Genomic DNA, 20,735 nt, shown 5'->3' on the forward strand with positions numbered 1-20,735 from the left:
CATCACCAGATACATACAACCCAACACTGAGAGCACAGCATCACTGACATTGTGGACATCACCAGATATGTAAAACCCAACACTGAGAGCACAGCATCACTGACATTGTGGACATCACCGGGAACGTACAACCCAACACTGAGAACACAGCATCACTGACATTGTGGACATCACTGGGAACGTACAACCCAACACTGACAGCATAGCATCACTGACATTGTGGACATCACCAGATACGTACAATCCAACACTGAGAGCACAGCATCACTGACATTGTGACATCCGGGAAGTACAACCCAACGCTGAGAGCACAGCATCACTGACATTGTGGACATCCGGGAACGTACAACCCAACACTGAGAGCACAGCATCACTGACATTGTGGACATCACTGGGAACGTACAACCCAACACTGACAGCATAGCATCACTGACATTGTGGACATCACCGGGAACGTACAACCAACACTGACAGCATAGCATCACTGACATTGTGGACATCACCAGATACGTACAATCCAACGCTGAGAGCACAGCATCACTGACATTGTGGACATCACAGGAACGTACAACCAACACTGAGAGCACAGCATCACTGATTGTGGACATCACTGGGAAGTACAACCCAACACTGACATAGCATCACTGACATTGTGGACATCACCGGGAACGTACAACCCAACACTGACAGCATAGCATCACTGACATTGTGGACATCACCAGATCGTACAATCCAACGCTGAGAGCACAGCATCACTGACATTGTGGACATCACCGGACGTACAACCCAACACTGACAGTACAGCATCACTGACATTGTGGACATCACCAGATACATACAACCCAACACTGAGAGCACAGCATCACTGACATTGTGGACATCACCAGGAATGTACAACCCAACACTAAGAGCACAGCATCACTGACATTGTGGACATCACCAGATACATACAACCCAACACTGAGAGCACAGCATCACTGACATTGTGGACATCACCAGATATGTAAAACCCAACACTGAGAGCACAGCATCACTGACATTGTGGACATCACCGGGAACGTACAACCCAACACTGAGAACACAGCATCACTGACATTGTGGACATCACTGGGAACGTACAACCCAACACTGACAGCATAGCATCACTGACATTGTGGACATCACCAGATACGTACAATCCAACACTGAGAGCACAGCATCACTGACATTGTGGACATCACCAGGAACGTACAACCCAACGCTGAGAGCACAGCATCACTGACATTGTGGACATCACCGGGAACGTACAACCCAACACTGAGAGCACAGCATCACTGACATTGTGGACATCACTGGGAACGTACAACCCAACACTGACAGCATAGCATCACTGACATTGTGGACATCACTGGGAACGTACAACCCAACACTGACAGCATAGCATCACTGACATTGTGGACATCACCAGATACGTACAATCCAACGCTGAGAGCACAGCATCACTGACATTGTGGACATCACCGGGAACGTACAACCCAACGCTGACAGTACAGCATCACTGACATTGTGGACATCACCAGATACATACAACCCAACACTGAGAGCACAGCATCACTGCAGTGATGTTCCTGCCAAAAAAAGCAAGTCCTGGGAGGCCGAGGTCGGCAGATCACAAGGTCAGGAGATTGAGACCATCCTGGCTAACACGGCAAAACCCGGTCTCTACTAAAAACACAAAAAATTAACCGGGCGTGGTGGTGGGCGCCTGTAGTCCTAGCTACTAGGGAAGCTGAGGCAGGAGAATGGCGTGAACCCGGGAGGCGGAACTTGCAGTGAGCCGAGATGGCGCCACTGCACTCCAGTCTGGGTGACAGAGCAAGACTCTGTCTCAAGAAAAAAAAAAAAAGCAAGTCCTAAATGTGATCATGAGGAAACACCAGACAAGCCCAAACTGAGGAACGTTCCACAAAATAATGGCTGTACTCCTCAAAATTAGGGCCATGAAGGCTCAAGGAAGCCCAAGAGCGGCTCCAGGGCATGGGATTGAGGAGGACAGGTAAACATCACAAGTGCCTCTGCAACAGACCCTTTGCCATAAAGGACATCCCTGGGGCAAACGGCACCTCAAAGAGGCCTGAGGGTGAACTGACATCAGTGCTGGCTTCCCAAGTGTGCTGCCATGTGGGCATGGGGGCCTCATGCTTGGCTAACACTCCGTTGTTACCATCTTTTTTCCAGACAGGGCCTCACTGTGGCCCAGGATGCAGTGCAGTGACTATTCACGGTGCAATCACTGTGCTTGGCCCAGGATGGAGTGCAGTGACTATCTGACTTTTCACGGTGCAATCACTGTGCTTGGCCCAGGATGGAGTGCAGTGACTATCTGACTATTCACGGTGCAATCACTGTGCTTGGCCCAGGATGGAGTGCAGTGACTATCTGACTTTTCACGGTGCAATCACTGTGCTTGGCCCAGGATGGAGTGCAGTGACTATCTGACTTTTCACGGTGCAATCACTGTGCTTGGCCCAGGATGGAGTGCAGTGACTGACTATTCACAGGTGCAATCACTGTGGCCCAGGATGGAGTGCAGTGACTATCTGACTTTTCACGGTGCAATCACTGTGCTTGGCCCAGGATGGAGTGCAGTGACTATCTGACTTTTCACGGGTGCAATCACTGTGGCCCAGGATGGAGTGCAGTGACTGACTATTCACAGGTGCAATCACTGTGGCCCAGGATGGAGTGCAGTGACTATCTGACTTTTCACGGGTGCAATCACTGTGCTTGCAGCCTCAAATCCCAGACTCCAGTGATCCTTCTGCCTCAGTCTCCTGAGCACCAACAGCACGTGCCACTGCACCTGACACCACACCAAAATTTAACAGTGGGTGTCTCTGGGAGCTGAGACTACATGGGGCTTTTGTTTCCTTCATTCTGTTGGTATCTGTTTTACATTTTTCATCAAACAATATGTATTCCTTCTGTAAAAAAAAAAAAGTATGAAATCATTTTTAGAAATACAGAGTGAATTTATTTCAGTATCTTGCCAGCGTCCACATGTATTTATGATCTTTTGAGTCCACAGTAGAGGAGCAGCACAGAAGGGTGACTACAGTCAATAATAATTTAATTGTATATTTAAAAATAACTAAAATAAATATAACTGGACTGTTTGTGACACAAAGGAGAAATGCTTGAGGGGACGGGTGCCCCCGTCTCCATGATGTGCTTTTCCACACGTCTGTATCAAAACATCTCATGTACCCCTAAATATATACACCTACTATGTGCCCATGATAATTAAAAATAAAAATAAATTGACCGGGCATGGTGGCTCACGCCTGTAATCCCAGCACTCTGGGAGGCTGAGGCTGGTCGATCACGAAGTCAGGAGATTGAAACCACCCTGGCTAACACAGTGAAACCCTGTCTCTACTAAAAAATACAAAAAATTAGCCGGGCATGGTGGTGGGCACCTGTAGTCCCAGCTACTCCGGAGGCTGAGGCAGGAGAAACCCAGGAGGCGGAGCTTGCAGTGAGCCGAGACCGCACCACTGCACTCCAGCCTGGGTGACAGAGCGAGACTCTGTCTCAAAAAAAATAAATAAATAAAAATAAATTTTAAAAAATTATAATCAGGAAACACTGATCACGACCTATCCTCCCCAGTTCCCTCCCTTCCCATGTCACAAGCCAGGAACCAAAAGGTCTCTGCTCCCCTTCCCCTGGCCTGGGTGGCACAGGCCTGTCCTTCCTCTAGCTCTGGGCTTCTCCCTACCCCTCTGTCCCCTCATTTTTCCCCCAAGATACACTCAAGCCCTGTCTCCTTCAAGGTAGCTGGCAAATTTTCAAACTACCTGAAGTTTCTGATGTAAAACCAGGTTTTCCTTCTGGACAAATGGAGTGGGGAAGAAAACTGGACTTCTATTCCTAAGAGAGGGTCTCAGGCCCTTAGAGGAGCTAGAGATTCTGTACTAAACATAACACTGGAAAAAATCAACCCCGGGAAGTCACCTGTAGAGCAGAGGTTCTAATGCTGGCCTCATACTCAGACCACCAAGGCGGCTCTGGCCCGTCTCCAGGCCCAGGTGTCTTCCAACAGCAGGTGCTTCAGATGCGTAGCCAAGGCTGACAGGCATCGTGCTGGATGTTGAGTCTGGTCTTCCGGGGGCCTACAAGGGGTGATTACGTTCCCCTGTCTACCTCAAAATGTTCTGATGTTTGTGGAGTTGCTGACTGGGCCATCTGCATTACCAAGGAACAGTGAACCAGAAGCTTGAAGTGGCCGATAGTCGGGTTTCAGGACCCTCAGGGCCTGTGCCCTGAAGTTTGAGATTCATTGACCTGCACTAACAAGGTAAGAGACAGTGACTCAGGAGAGCTTCTCAGATTGAAAACCTGTGAAGTCATTTCATGTTTCATCAGCAGTTTCACCTTGACAGGTACTTGTAAAAGCTCACAAGGTTGATCTGAGGACTTCACTGGATCAGTGCCTCCCAAACTTCTGGGTGTTTAGTGTGCGTGCACGTCATGCGGGGAGCTGCGGAAATCCCGGAGAGTGGGCCCATTCGGGAGGGGTGAGCTTCCGTGTCCCTAATCTGGAGGCCTAAGCCAGTTTTCTCTGAAATGCGCCCACGTTCCACTTTCTAGGAGGCACTGAGCCGACGTCTGCTTGGATTCCCTGCAGGCACTTCACCTCTCCCTGGGCCTGTTTCCTTATTTGAAAAATAAGAACAACTTTGTGAGACTGCTAGGGATGCCAATACCACATCTGGCACAGGCGTGGAGGTCTGGGCAGCAGCCTGGCGCTCTCTGGGCCTAACTCTACCTTCCACTCCCTCTGCCCACTCCTTTTTGTCCCTTCTGGTCTCTGTCCTCATGGCTCTAGACACTAGTCCCTGTCAGATGTGCTAGAAGGGACCTGAGACAAATTGATGGCAACAACCTGTTTTGTAACAATAAATTGCTAAAAACAATAAGACACAGCCTGAGCACATCAGATGCATGCGAAGGACGCACCACTGAGGGCAAAGGACGCACCACTGAGGGCGAAGGACGCACCACTGAGGGCGAAGGACGCACCACTGAGGGCGAAGGACGCACCACTGAGGGCGAAGGACGCACCATTGAGGGCGAAGGACGCACCACTGAGGGCGAAGGACGCACCACTGAGGACGCTCTCTCCTTGTTTAACGCCTTTCCCAAGTGGGGGGGCGGGGGGCGGGTTAACACAAAGCACTCAGAGCAGTGCCTGACCTGTGAAGCACTACTGCATGGCAGACTCTGTCTTTACTCTGCTGTGGCCCCTATGCACCTGCCTCAGTCTCTGTCTTCCAAGGTGACAGGCTGTTCTCTGGTAAACTCACTACCATTGAGGTGTTAATGTCTAATAGAGTTAACCTGATATCCGTCCTGCCACATCTGGATTTCAATTGGGGAATTCTCAGTGATTTTATCTGTCAGGATGCTTTGCCTGCAACTAACAAAAGGACTAAGTGAACTTATCTTTAACAACAAAGACCCTCATCATCCCACCCAAGAGAAGAAAAGGGGCAGGAGATCGTCTCACACCTCGCTGGCACCAGGCCCGGCTTTCTCTGCCGTCTCACACCTCGCTGGCACCAGGCCCAGCAAAAGCCACCTCACACCTCGCTGGCACCAGGCCCGGCTTTCTCTGCCGTCTCACACCTCGCGGGCACACCTTGAAGCAAGTATTGAGAGGCAGGAAAAGCGGCAGTCGCTTCTCACAGGCCAAAGTGCCCATTTCTACACCCGGTGTTGGCAAGAACTCAGGAGCCTGAGGTGGGAGGATGGCATGAGCCCGGGAGGTTGAGGCTGCAGTGAGCCGTGATCACGCCACTGCATTCCAGCCTGGGCAACAGACCTGTCTCAAAACAAAAAACCCTCTCTCAAAAATAAAAAGAATGGAGGTACCCTGATGCCTTTGCTTTGACGGAGGACCTTGTGTCTACCAAGTCCGTGAATATTTGCTGCCCAACTGGATTTCGGTTAGCAAGGAAGAAATGGGTGACCAGTCTCCTCCATGCCATAGAGCCTCAGACCCCAAGGAGTGCATGGAGAACAGTGGAACCTTCATCATAACGACAGAGAGTCCTAGTCCTGAGCGCCTCGGCCAAGTTCCCGAATCCCTCCAAGCCCTGGCAACTTCATCTATAGAATGAGGTTGCCAGTACCCACCTCACAGGGTGGCTGTGAGGATGAGTGAGTCTGCACAGGCAGGCTCAACAGTGTCTGGCACCCGGCACACACGGGCACGCAGTAGTTTTTACCACCATTCTTCTTAGCATTGTCTCCTTTTCCTCAAGGGCCTTCTTTAAATAAGCCACTCAGTATTTACCTGCATAAATATTGTTTTTGATACAGCATGTTGCCCAGACCCGCAGGATTTCAGATAAGGGATTGCAGACCTGTGTATATTTTTCAGAAGTGATATAAATGTAAATGAGATTATAGGTTTGTCTTCGTGGAGATCTTCAAATAAGAGCTATTTGTACACTTTTAATACATTATGATTATTTGAGTCAATCTCCTTTTTTGTCTTGTTTTAAGAGACAGGGTCTTGCTGTTTCCCAGGCTGGCCCCAAGCGTCTCAACACAAGGAATCCTCCCACCCCAGCCTCCCATGTGGCGTGCCTGGCTCAGTCTTCATTTTGAGTCTTCATTTCAGTTTGGGTGCTCCAGGGCCTGACCTCCACAGGTGGTGCTGCAATGTGAAGCCCTCACATGGCCCCCACAGGTGCTGGTGCAAGCACTGGCGCTGTTCCCCACCCGGCAGTGCCGTGGAGGTCCCTGCAGAGCTGGCATTCTGCTGTTTTCTCATGGAGTCATCATGGTCAAGTACCAGAGCCTTGTAACCTGATGTTATCTCGCTAGGGAAATACAAAAACATTTTTTAGGATGTTGTGCTCGTAACTCATCACCATGCATTTCCTACATCAGGTTGGGAAGGTCTCCTATACATAAATGAATTCACATAGCCATGTTCCAGTAACACCAGACACAAAAGGCCTTGGCCTGACCCCAGCCCATGATAGTCCCCAGCAAGAGTAAGCAGCAAACTGGTTGTTTGAAGCCAGGGAGATTTGCCGTTTGTCACTGCAGTTTCACCTCATTATCCTGACCTACATGATGATTAACCACAGACACGTACACCCCTTAACTGGACACCCCTTAACTGGCTACCAGAAACCCTAGAGCTGAACGTTTGGCTCACGGTGTAATGGAGGCAGGAGGGTTTATGTGTGGTGGACACTTTGTAGCCTAATTTCTGGCTCCTACTCATACCATCATGTGGGATTTTATCTATCCTTACAAATTGTCTTAAATCCTTCCTTCTTAGTTTAACTGGCCTGAGGCAGTGGCCTCTCCATTCTGATGTGGAGTATAACAAACAATTTCCTAGATCTGAAAAAAATCTTGCTTCTGCCATTTGATGACTTATACACAGCTTAGTCCCAGAGCACAAATGAAAAGAAAAACACGGGAGTCAGCTTCCTGCAGCAGCATCTCCTACAGTTGTTCCTCCACAGTGGACATGCAGCTTTCTGGGTAGTGGCCTCATCACTCACCCACAGCCACTGTCTGCGGCACGTGGCCTGGATCCGGCGGTGAGCATGGCAGGCTGCTCAGTGCTGCAGGTCTGCCTTCCCTAGGACATTTCTCCTCTTGGGGGAGGAGGCTGGCAGGGCACAGCACCTAAAGCCCCTGCTGCTTCCAGATTCTGCTCCTGCACCATGGGCACCTGTCATGTGCAAATGCTGGGACAGACGCCTTCCCTGTGCTGTCTTGATTCTCACAGCCCTGCTGCACCGGCAGAAAGCCGGTGGATGGGACGGCACTGACTCATAGTGCAGAACCTGACAGAATCGAGATTATTCTGAATTTAGAACCTGACAGCTGACAGGGGCTGGGGCATTAAGAGGGAAGCTGAACTAAATAGTAGCTGACGAGGTGTAGAATCTGTGTTTTCTCCTCCGATAAATCCCTGTGTCAGAGGCGACACAAATAATTCAGTATAACCGACTCACACCCTCTTCAGAAGGCAAAGACCAAGCCTGCTGCACACTGGGATGGATCAGAAAATACACTGGGTGGCCACAGGCACCAAGGGAAAAGTGTTACTACTTCAGATGTGATGGAACTACGGCCAGAGCCAGGGTCACCCAGGAAGCCCCAGTAAATCCGCCAACTCACTTTCTGCCCAACCTTGGCCTGAATCAGAGGGTGGAACCCGTTGCACAAAGCCGTGCTAAAGAGGCCAGTCATGGACGAACTCCAAGTGCCTACTCAGCAGCTCCAGGGGGTTGGGAGGCCCTGGGGACCCTCTGCTTTCCCCAGGTTTGCAGGTTCAGTTCTCACCCCGGCCACTGCTATGGCCTGACCCCTCGGGCCAAGCACTCACTGGCACCTAGCAGGGCTCTGCAGGTGGAGGTGGCCATACCAGCATCTCAGAGACACTATTTTACCATTTTCTTTTTGTGAGAATCTGTGGTAAGATGGCCATTTATTTTTTACATTGCACACAGTGTATGGAAAAAAAACAACAGTGACTTCTGTAGCAAACTGTGTTTAAATACACGGAACAGCTAGAAAACATCGACATAACAGAAGAGCAGATGGTTTTGTTTTTTTGTTTTTTTTTTTGAGATGGAGTCTCGCTCTGTCGCCCGGGCTGGAGTGCAGTGGCCGGATCTCAGCTCACTGCAAGCTCCGCCTCCCGGGTTTACGCCATTCTCCTGCCTCAGCCTCCCGAGTAGCTGGGACTACAGGCACCCGCCACCTCGCCCGGCTAATTTTTTGTATTTTTTAGTAGAGACGGGGTTTCACTGTTAGCCAGGATGGTCTTGATCTCCTGACCTCGTGATCTGCCCGTCTCGGCCTCCCAAAGTGCTGGGATTACAGGCTTGAGCCACCGCGCCCGGCCGAGCAGATGGTTTTAACTCCATCAACTGCCTCAACAAAGCCACATGCTGCGTCACATGCCAATGCTTTTCCCTGCGAACGTGGGACGGGCAGGGCTGACGACTCTCCATTTACTCCCTGCTTGCATTGCAGCCGTGGCCATCCTCTGTTGTGCCACCTCCTCTCTCTGCCTCCAACTCCTCCGTGTCCAGGGCGTAGCATTCGTACTCCGGGGCACCAACCGGGTCCGGGTCATCTTCCACCTCCTCGCCCGACAGGTAACTCTTGAGGGAGCTGTCCTGCTCCAGGCGGGGCTTGGCCCTCTTCCTTCCCTTTTTCATCTGCGTTGTCAGCTCAGCCACCTGCCCCTGCCACACAAGCCCCGCGAGCCCTTTATTCTTCCTCCTTTTGTACTCCATAATCTGCTTGCTGAGCGCCTCATGATTGATACCACACACGCTGGAGCTCATGGCCGGCTCTGTGGTACCGCAGGGTTGCGGGGCATCGGCGTCCCTGGGAAGGGAGAAGAGGAGCCTTCACACCAAGCACAAACCGAGCCCCCAATCCACAGTGTCATCGCCACAACACAACAGCACATCACACTTCCTACATCTACTCGCCTGAGAACCCTCCCAATGTCTGTCTGAGGGTAACTGGAGACAGGAGTGAAGGAAGGTCAGCGTTCTCCAGCATCAGAAGCATTTGGCCAGCACAGTCTAGGTGCACCATCCTGTACGCAATAAATGCATTTACGCCGGGCACGGTGGCTCACATCTGTAATCCCAGCACTTTGGGAGGCTGAGGTGGGCGGATCACGAGGTCAGGAGTTCAAGACCCGCCTGGCCAACATAGTGAAACCCGTCTCCACTAAAAATACAAAAATTAGCTGGGCGTGGTAGCAGGCACCTGTAGTCCCAGCTATTCGGAGGCTGAGGCAGGAGAATCGCCTGAACCCAAGAGGCAGAGGTTGCACTGAGCCAAGATCACGCCACTGCACTCCAGCCTGGGCAACAGACTGAGACTCTGTCTCAAGAAAAAAAAAAATGCATTTGCAACTGTTTTCTCTAAGCATGGCCAGGGCCTCGGGCCAGTTAAACTAGCAGAATTACAGGTGAGGTCTATGAGATCTGCCACTCATTAGCCTTCATGAAGAATCTATTCTTGGTGAACAGCACCTAATCAAGGAAATGTCACAGCCCCTGTATCCTCCAAGGCTCCACTCTGGAAAGTCTCCAAACCCTGGGCTCAGCTCCCTGACCTGCCACCCCCACACTGCCCCTTGCTGACCCAATCAAGCCAGGCCTGCTACAGCATGGAGCTTTGCTTCCAGCTCGGATGCACCTGGCAGGCTGGTTAAACCTAACTCTGGCTGGTGCCCAGGCGATGTTGACGCTGCTGTCTAAGGCCCACAGGCAAGGCCTGCTCTAGCAGCTGCATGCTTGCAACGGAGCCCTCCACAAACACCCCAGTACCCGCAGGCTCTGTCAGGCATTACAAGTTTGGAAAAGATGTATATGTGTGTGCACATGCACAGCCAAACTTCTGTGCCCCCAACCTGCTCTCCCAAGCCCCACCTCCCTCTACTCCCCTCCTCACACACGACTGACCCATCTGTGATGTTTACTGCTTCCTGTCAGCTTCCCCTAGTGAAAGGCAGGTTCCAAAGACCGCTGCATCCTAAATGCTAGACCAGGGCTTGGCATACAGTGGGCGCTCAATAACAACGTGTTGAATGAATGAAGAGGACAAGAGGCCCTCTCCTCACTGCAGGAGTTACAGCAGACACCTCTGGTGGCCCGAGGCCCCCACTGTGTAAACATGGCCAGGCCACAGCACAGGTCTAGGAATATGGGCTGCTGGCCCTGGGGGCAAGTGCCACGGGGTCCATGCAGGCTACTAGGGATGTGGAGCGGTGCAGCTGCTGCGGAAAACGGCGATTCCACCCCCAGGAATCTACCCCAGGGAATCAGAACATATGTCCACATGCATCACCTGAAATCATTTTGTACAAAGTCGTCTCTTTCATCCCGGGGTCCAAAGTCTGCGACTGCCAGTAACTTATCAAGCTGCAAAGGAACACAGACCAGTCAGCCACGTCCCCACCCCATACTTACAGCCGGGCTCCATGTAACACCAGTGTTGTTCACGGCAGAGCTTTTGATCAGACTGTGCACAGTTTCTTCTATTGACTCTTCCCAAATACTAGGATCTGTTCAGTAGCCTGTGCTTTCTTTTACATAACACATTTTCTCTGATAACAAAGTGAGGCTTTTTAAAAACTACATTTTAGACTTGTAAATGTTAGTCAAATTTATGAAGAAACCAGTTAAGCATTAGTTGAATTAAATAACTAACCATTATCTGGTTTCCAAGGTAGTTTTGCAAAATGCTTCAGTTTTGCCACAGAATTTGTGTGCTTGGGGGGACAAAAGCCTCCCAGCAAGACAAGGTAAAAGATGATGGGGACAGTCACGAAGACGGGAGCCTAAACTACAAGAGAAAACTGCTCCTCAGCCAGGCTCATGGGATGCCATCCACACCATGGCAATGGCCCACAAGCCCTGCTGGACACTGCATTCCACCCGAACCCTGGCCTGCCTGTCCCCTGCCTCTGGGGGTGTCCTCATTCTGCTCCAAGCACAGCATGCACCCTTCCCGGTCCAGTGACTATTCTGGAAGTGAACCCGCAACACCTGATGGGACCTCCCTCCCAGAGACAGGAGCCTGGGGTGCTGAGCTCAGAGAGACTGGCACGTCCTCCCCAGGGAATGCCTTGCTGATGCCCTCGCAACACTGTCCCTGACTCCTTACAGGAGGGACTATAACCTCACTCCTCCACTGCTTTTGCTAGCAAGGGAAATCACATATCTGTCAAGCTTATTCCTTGTACAAAGTTTTTAGTGTTACCTATACACTGATTAACAAAAACCAAAAATGTCAAACTGGATCCTTTTCTTCTGGGGATCCAAATACTGTCTGGCCCTATACTGAGTAACAGTTACCTATAATACTGCAAACGCTATTCGCTGAGTTTTGACTGAGTTTTTGAACGTATAATATACCTTAATAACTACCAGATAACCACCACCCAGGGAAGTATATATTTATGTGTTTTTAATCTTTATAGCTAACCCATCTCTAAAGCAAATGATAAAAGCACTTACAGTTACAGGACAGACCTAAGTCTCATAAGCCCCGATGGTGTGAAACGAGAGCGGACTGATCCATGTCGAGAGGTGGGAGGGAAAGACAGGCGTGGGAGGGAGAGACAGGCGTGGGAGGGAAACCATGGCCGTGTCGAATTTATACCCTAGTTAGAGCTACAGTGATAAGCATTAAAAAATTAAAACCAGAAACAGCAATTACCTCTGGGGACCTGGGCTGGGAACAGGGGCACGGGAGCAAGGGAAAGCCTTTTCATTTGCACCCTTCTTTCAGGACTTTTCATTTGTTCCCTTCTCAGTGGTTTCTTCTCTTTTTTTTTTTTTTTTTGACATGGAGTCTCTCACTCTGTCACCCAGGCTGGAGTGCAGTGGTGCAATCTCGACTCACTGCAACCTCCGCCTCCCCAGTTCAACCGATTCTTCTGCCTCAGCCTCCCAAGTAGCTGAGACTACAGGCACGTGTCACGATGACCGGCTCATTTTTTTGTATTTTTAGTAGAGACGGGGTTTCGCCATATTGGCCAGGCTAGTCTCAAACTCCTGACCTCGTGATCCACCTGCCTCGGCCTCCCAAAGTGCTGAGATTATGGGCTTGAGCCACTGCATCCTGCCTCTTCTCTTTTTTAACTGTGCATTATCTTTTCAGGATTTAAAATTTAAATTTAAAATTTTATTCATATAAGCACTTATGTTATAAAAAGTTAATTATTACCTGGGCCCGGTGGCTCACACCTATAAGTCCCACCACTTTGGGAGGCCGAGGCAGAAGGATCACTTCAGGCCAGGAGTTCAAGACTAGCCTGGACAATACAGCAAGACCCTGTCTCCCATAAAAAAAATAAAAATTTTAAATTTTTAAATAGTTTTTTTGAAACCTTACCTCAGCGAGAGCTGCACTTTTCTTGTCTTGAACAAACACTATAGGTGGCACATTCCTCAGGGTCTGCTGGGACATCAAAAGGTGCCTGGGAGAGAGAATGCACAGAGCCTCACAGCTGAGCCGCCATGCTCAGGGGAGAGGTGTGACAGTGCTGAACACAAGATTCAAGATGTCACTAAGAGGCAGGAGTGAGATTTACTGTATTACTCAAAAATGAAAACGTCAGCCCAGAAGAGTCATCTTTAGCCAACTACCAAATCACAAAAGGGACGCAAAATGCATCCTAACCACAACTTCCTTTACTTTTCTCAATGCAGCTTGTGAGATCGGTATAAATCACCCAATCTGAACTCATCACCATGGCCTTGGGCTCCAGTGTCTGTGCACCAACAGCCTGTCCTCCCAGGCTCAGTGGACACGCCCTGGCACGACACGACCTTCAGGTTCCCAGGTATTAGACACAGAAGTGATATCTGTATCACGCACATTACGTAATACAGACCTAAGGCCAATGTAGGCACGGCACATATAACCAGTGAAAGCTGTGACCACAGATCTTTGGTACACAGCTATGGAAAACCTTGACCCTAAATCTTGGGTGACCCACAGGAGTTGGGAAGAGTGACATTCAGCTCAACTGAATTTTCTGATACCTAAAAATCAGAAAACAATGCAGTCTCAACACTTGTCACTAATCTCCATTTTCTTGGTTTTGTTAAACAGTAAGAAATGAAATGAACGTTCTCTGATACGCAGTTTCACAGAGGCCCCCCGGGCATCATCATGCATGGTAATGATGCAGGGAAGCCAGGCAGGGTGCCTGGAACAGAGCCCACAGACGGCCACCTTGTCTACGTCTGTCCCCACCCTAAACATGGGGCATGATGAGAAGGGAGGCAGAAAGGAGAAATTCCAGTTCTGAGAGAGCTGGTCAGTGAGCTAGATTTCTGCATTTTTTAAAACTGAGGAGGAAACTGAATAATTTATTATCACCCAGCTCAGCAATTCCCAAAATTGTTGGTCCCAGGATCCTTTACGGTCTTAAAATTATTGAAGATCCCAAAGAGCGTTTGCTTATGTGGGTTCTACCTACAAATATTTACTATACTAGGGTTCTGCCTACCAATATTTACTATACTAGAAACTAAAACTGAGAAATCTAAAAGCTACGTCCTTTTAAAGTCGCTTAAAAACCCACTAAATGCTTACATAGACATTTTTAACAAAAACAAAAAGTATATATTCCTCCCACAACATCAATGAGAAGCATGGCATTGTTTACCTATTTGCACATTCTCCAACGCCAGCTTCACGGAAGGCAGCTGGGATCTCACTGCTGCTTCTGCACTCTGCCCCTCCTCTCGCTGAATATAAGAAGAGCCAGCACAGTAGCTCATGCCTGTAATCTCAGCACTTTGGGAAGCTCAGGCCAGAGGATCGCTTAAGCCCAGGAGTTGGAGACCAGCCTAGGCAACATAGGGAGACCCTATCTCTACAAAAAATACAAAATGAGCCAAGCATGGTGGCATGCACCTGTGCTTCCCGCTGTATGGGAGGCTGAGGCAGGAAGATCGCTTGAGCCCGGGAGGTTGAGGCTGCAGTGAGCCAAGACTGTGACCCTGCACTCCAACCTGGAGACAGAATGAGATCCTGTCTCAAGAAAAGCAAAAAAATAAAAAAATAAAAAATCAGGCCTCCCAGATGTGTGTTGGGAAAGAGAGAATTTAACAGCTCTGAGAAAAGTATGGATCTTCTTTGTCACAAAAATTCAACAAAAGTACTTTATTAAAGGTCAGTTGTTCCAGCCTGGCCAACATACTGAAACCTCTTCTCTACTAAAAACACAAAGATTAGCTGGGCGTGGTGGTGGGCATCTGTAATCCCAGCTACTCAGGAGGCTGAGGCATGAGAATCGCTTGAACCCAGGAGGCAGAGGTTGTAGTGAGCCACTATCACTCCACTGCCCTCCAGCCTGGGCAACACAGCAAGACTCCATCTCAAATAAATAAATATATAAACAACTGCAGTGAGGAATCTGAAACCACAGTAACGAACCCATCGCACTCTGCTACATTAAAACTCACCGTCGGGCTCACACTGTGAATCGACCTCTCTGCATACGGTTTTGTAACCTCATGCACTGGTCATTTGGAAAACAACAGTTCACCTAGTTATGCAGATTTTAAAAGCGTTGACGCGGTTTACCACACGACAGCACGTCTGTTAAGGTCGGTGGCTGCCAATCTCATCAGAAGAGTCTCAAGTACCTAGACGTTGTCAGGCTCACAGTGGTGAATACAAGTTTCCTAAAATTCGGATTTTCACTTGAAAGCTTAAATGTTATCACTGGCAACAGATATGGTCCGTTGCTGGCTCTGGAGTGGTAGGGTCACTCACTCATTTCTGAAAGAATGTCTGACAGACACCCAAACCTGAATGGTCTGCTCACTATGCTTTTCTGTTCAGCACTCTCCAGACAGCAAGTCATTTACATGTACTTCCTATTACAAAAAATATTAAAAAGACATGCTCAAGGATCAAGATTTAATACAATTAATAACTTTTTACAAACTGTCTCGGATTTTAATTTTTCTTTGAGAAACAGGGTCTTGCTCCACTGTCCAGGCTGGAAAGCAGGTACTTTATTGCGGCTCACTGCAACCTCTACCTCCTGGGCCCCAGTGATCCTCCTGCCACCACAAATCCCTGGGGTGACAGGAATCCAGGGGATACTTCCCACCTCAGCCTCCCGAGTAGGTGGGACTACATGTGTGTGCTGCCACTGTGCCTGGTTAATTTTTTAATTTTTTGTAGAAACGGGGTCTCGCCATCTTGCCCAAACTGGCCCTGAACTCCTGGCCTTAAGGGATCCTCCCGCCTCGGCATCCCGAGCTGCAGGGATTACAGGTGAGAGGCACCATGTCGAGTCTCATCTGGGATATTCTTAAGTAAAAGCGACATCGTCTTTTACTCTAGGCTTGTGGCATGGCGCCCCACAGCCCTGGCTGGCAGCATGGCACCAGCAGTCTGAGGTGAAATAACGTCTCACCCTAATGAACTCCCTGACAGGATCTCCAGATCCCTAGGATCCTGGCACACTTCGAGAAACGCTAACCTACATTATGGCTTATATGAGAAAGGAAATTATACAAGGAACTTCAAGAAAATGCTTCCAAAATTTTCTTTAAAAGAAAACATACTCAATGAAAAGTTAAAGTCCACCTACAAGAGAAACAGCTGAGACACTGAGGGTGTGAGCAAAAAGCAAGTACATTCAGAAAGCAAAGGTCGTCACCTCATGGACGCGGCACTTCTCTGCAGGACAGCCTCCACGTGTGCGTTCTGCTCGGCAGAGAGCGTTGTCTTCCAGTACACTCGGCAGACTGAGAAGTCTGGGGTCAGGGAAACCTGAGACCCCACCCCCCACAGGTCACTCTTTAGTTTACATGGGTTTTCAAGACAAACAACATCCAGGAGATGAAAACCACAGCTGCGGACGCCCCTCCCACCCAAGTCAGGGCTCTGGCAGGTTGCTGGAGGCCACCACCTGCTGCCGCACACGCCCCCAGGTGAAGTCGGGCCCCAGAACCCAAACCTCTCGCCCCTCTTCACCAGGTCCTGCAAACCAAACCACCTGGTTTGCAGAAACAAACCGGAATCCTGACCCCACGCTTGCCTCACAGCCACTTGCCCTGAGACGCTAATCAAAAATGCTTGATGCTGCCATTTCTCCTCACAACTCAGAGTGGGCCAGAGGAAGTCATCTCCTGTACCTCTGTACTGAGGTACACGCAGATGCATCCTCTTCCCAAGGCAGGCTTAGACCTTCTACTGACCACATGCCAGGTGCTGCTTGGTCACAGGACTCCCACCTTCCAGTGAGACATCTGCCTCTGCACAGCAGACACCCACCATCTGTCTTCAGGGCTCCAATGACCAGACTATCACTTCTGCAACCCAGAACTAAGACTTTGTAAGTGCTAAAGTGGCATTTTTTTTTTGAGACGGAGTCTCACTCTGTCGCCCAGGCTGGAGTGCAGTGGCACGATCTCGGCTCACAGAAACCTCCGCATCCCGGGTTCAAGCCTCAGCCTCCCGAGTAACTGGGACTACAGGCGCCCGCCACCACACCCGGCTAATTTTTTGTATTCTTAGTAGAGACGGGGTTTTACCGTGTTAGCCAGGATGGTCTCGATCTCCTGACCTCATGATCCACCCGCCTCAGCCTCCCAAAGTGCTGGGATTACAGGCGTGAGCCACCGCGCCCAGCCTAAAGCGTCTTTTTTTAATTGTCAGGCAAGACTGGGCCAGGTAAAGTGAGTGCCAGGCCTGCTGTCTCAACCCATTTCTTCTCTTTGGCCACGTAGCCTACCTTGGAGAGCTCCACGTTAAGGTCATACAGCTCCTGACTCACTTCGGGGGTGCACAGCAGGTCTGTCAGTGCCTTATAGAGGAGACCGTTCAGGGCCCTCACACGCACGTGGTCTTCCTTCCTGGTTTTCTTTGAGGTGGTCCTCACGAGGAATTCCAAATTGGATGGTTTGTAAGTCTCCATCAAGAAGAAGAGCACGCCCCAAGGGCAGCATTACAACTCCAAACTCATCAACTCACACAGCAGGGCTGGGGAGGGCTGGACGGGCAGCCTCTCAGCTGGATGAGCAGCTATCACTCTTAGCTGCCTCAGCTTTCATTAAGATACAGTTTGATAAACCGGGATCCTTTTAGTTTTTACCTGGTAACCCTCCAAGATTAAAAGTACTGCAAGTAAATATTTTCTCAAAAAAAGTTTTTGTTGAGATATAATTCACATACCATAAAGTTCACCCTGCCAAAGGGAATAATTCAGTAATTTTTAGTATAAGTGATGTATTTATTTTTCAGAATGGGAGTCATATATTGCATAAACTTTTATGGTACACACACAGTAAAAACTAAATGGATATTACCATATTATAATTTGATAAAAGATATGACTTTCCAGAGAACATTAATATCGGTACTTTTTTTTGGAAGAGGTAAAAACTCCATGTTGCCAATGGCATCCAGTCGCATCCACATAGACACTGTCCCCTCCAATACAGAAACGGAAAGACCTCCAGGTAAGAATTTTCCCAACTTTTGGCCAGGCGCGGTGGCTCAAGCCTGTAGTCCCAGCACTTTGGGAGGCCGAGACGGGCGGATCACGAGGTCAGGAGATCGAGACCATCCTGGCTAACACAGTGAAACCCCGTCTCTACTAAAAAATGCAAAAAACTAGCTGGGCGAGGTGGCAGGCGCCTGTGGTCCCAGCTACTCAGGAGGCTGAGGCAGGAGAATGGCGTGAACCCGGGAGGCGGAGCTTGCAGTGAGCTGAGATCCGGCCATTGCACTCCAGCCTGGGTGACACAGCCAAGAAGAAAAAAAAAAGAATTTTCCCAACTTTTAAACCCTCACGCCCATCAAGATTATAAAGTGGCTCATGGCTTATACTCACCAAGTGAGAGCCCAAGGAAGGACCGTCATACCAAAACTTTTTTCTTTGGGGAGAAAATAAGCATTATGTTAGTGATGCCAAAGTCAAAAAGTTGCACAAGCGAATGTAAGAGGTTATGATACCATCACTGTTTGTAAGGGGCTAAACTGAGACGTTACGTTACCGGCCATCTTAAAAAATTTCAGTATTTAATTGATAACAACATGGGTTGTGGGGAAGAGGCTGAAGATGGTTTTAATTCAACCTCATATTTTTACCTAAATTCTACTTCTAGTCCCAAGGTTTGAGAGAAAGACACCTAGCAAACTGCACAGAAACACTACACTCTAATTGATACAGATGTTTCCCATGAAAGTTCAGGTGAAGGATTCGGATGCTGTCACAGGCATAGACTGAGACTGAACAATTAAGCAAATGAATGGTGGGAGCCACGCTCACTACTGGAGTGGGACTTGCAGATAAGCAAGGAGGGGAGGCTAGAATGATCCACACAGTACGCTGTGGAGTTGGAGACAGATGGTTATACACAGAAATGTTTATAGGTGCATATTTACACGAGGGTGAACAGGAACACATACATCCTTTCGTCAGATGAGATGGCCTAAAGACAGACACCCCAGAAGCAACGAACACACCCAGCACCCATGGTTTCTAATCTCTCTCTCCAATAAAAGGAACGAGGGCTCCTTGGAGAAATGGCTGATTTTAGGGCTGCGGTAGGAAACACACAAGATGAGCCTGGAGCATCTTGTAGTGCCAGAAAGCAGGAAAGTGTTTAACACACACAAAAACCCAGCAAAATGCCATAATGACAAGGGTATGGTAACAGGACATAGGAGCTTAGAGAGCTGCTAAGGGCCAGAGCTGGAAACATTTGAACAAAACTAAGTAACACAGGATTATAACCCATGAGTTCTTGGGGATATGAATGAACTAATAAACGGGGTGAAGAGACACATCCTCTGTGCAGAATGCAAATCACTTAGGACAAAATTCCCCACTCCTTAGGCGTGGGCTGCACACAGCAACTTTCTCCTAGAGTACAGTAAGGAAAGGGGGCAAAAAGAGTAACTTTACAGTAAAGAAACCTGGCAAGCACCTCACGCAGGGGATCACGGCCAACGTGGACCCTGGATACGGTGCGATGAGAATGGCCTTTACCTCTAGTCTTCCTCCCCAAAATCCATAATCCACATCTAAGCATTAAAAAAACAGGCACATTCCAACAGAGGGGCATCCTGCAAAGCACCTGACCGGGACCCCTCCAAACTGGCACAGCCAGCCTACGGAAACAGGACAATTCAATGTAACGTGGACCTTGGGTGGGGACCTGGGACAGGAAGGGACGGCAGGCAGAACCAAGGAAAAGTGAATAAAGTACGGGCTTCAGTTAGCAACAATCTATCCATATCGGCTCTTTAACTGGAGAAGCTCAAGTCCGACGTTAATACAGGGGGAGCTGGGTGCCAGGACACAGGATCTCGGCACTATGTTCCCAATTTTTCTGCAGGGTCTAAAACTGTGTTAAAAGTAGTGTATTGAAGTAGAAAACATACACCCATCTACCATACTTAGAACTAAAAGCAGCGTGAAAAATCATTATATTTTATTGTACTTATTTTTCATCATTTAAAAATACTAATTACCATGACAAGCTTTAGTCTTCAAATTAACTCCACACAGAAAGTCAACATTAGCAACGAAATTCTTATATTTTTTCATTTTTCCTCATTTCCTGAAACTAATCTCCTGAAAAATACGTCCGGTGACAAGAATCAAAATAAACACACATTGTCACTGTTTTTTTAACCCGACACACGTCCACGAACAGAAAAACTGCAAATGTTGACAGTGAGAGCTGAACTGCTGCAAACCCCAGGAGTCAGGAACTGGCGACCGAAGCCGCGTGGGCGCAAGAACGCGGGTGGGCGGACACCGCAGCCCGGGGACACCGCCCCCCAGGGAACACCGCGCCCGATGACACCGCCCCCCGCCGCATTACTTGGTTTTCGAGGCAAATTTCTTGAGCCAGTTCTTGCAGGAGACAGCAGAGCCGTGTACTTCCCGCGCGCAGCCCGGAAGGAGCGCAGTATCGCGGCTACGGAGCAGTCCCCGGAGACCCGCGCGGGAGCCCCACAGCCCGCCCGCGGCAGCCCACATGGCGCGGCGCGACGACCCGGCGCAACCAGGGAGTCACCGGGCGCAGGCGCGGAGCGACCACTGACGCGAGGCTGGCGGCGTGTGGGCGGGGCGACGACGCGGAGCGCAGGGACGACATACGCCGGGCAGGCGGCGTGTGGGCGGGGCGATGGTG

General features: G+C 49.4%; 1 protein-coding gene across 1 annotated transcript; it reads right to left on the minus strand.

Moving 5' to 3' along the window:
* Positions 1-8,945: 8,945 nt before the first annotated feature.
* RBFA (ribosome binding factor A) lies at positions 8,946-20,714 on the minus strand. Its single transcript, XM_033178450.1, has 7 exons — positions 20,424-20,714; positions 18,422-18,464; positions 17,321-17,497; positions 16,244-16,356; positions 12,949-13,033; positions 10,897-10,970; positions 8,946-9,417 (listed from the first exon to the last, which is right to left on the minus strand). Exons 1-7 carry the CDS (start codon positions 20,579-20,581, stop codon positions 9,036-9,038), a joined length of 1,032 nt encoding a protein of 343 aa, XP_033034341.1. The 5' UTR covers positions 20,582-20,714; the 3' UTR covers positions 8,946-9,035.
* Positions 20,715-20,735: the final 21 nt, after the last annotated feature.

This window comes from Trachypithecus francoisi, unplaced genomic scaffold (assembly GCF_009764315.1).
Source record: "Trachypithecus francoisi isolate TF-2019V2 unplaced genomic scaffold, Tfra_2.0 Lachesis_group19, whole genome shotgun sequence".
NCBI classification, from domain to species: Eukaryota; Metazoa; Chordata; class Mammalia; order Primates; family Cercopithecidae; genus Trachypithecus; species Trachypithecus francoisi.

Bases quoted from the DNA above. Each gene is read 5' to 3' on its own strand.
- RBFA (XM_033178450.1), bottom strand. From the start codon at position 20,581: ATGTGGGCTGCCGCGGGCGGGCTGTGGGGCTCCCGCGCGGGTCTCCGG. The intron at 16,357-17,320 runs GTAGGCTACGTG...GTGGGGTCTCAG, and splicing joins TTAACGTGGAGCTCTCCAAG to GTTTCCCTGACCCCAGACTT. The intron at 9,418-10,896 runs GTGATGCATGTG...CTCCCTTCCCAG, and splicing joins TTTGTACAAAATGATTTCAG to GGACGCCGATGCCCCGCAAC.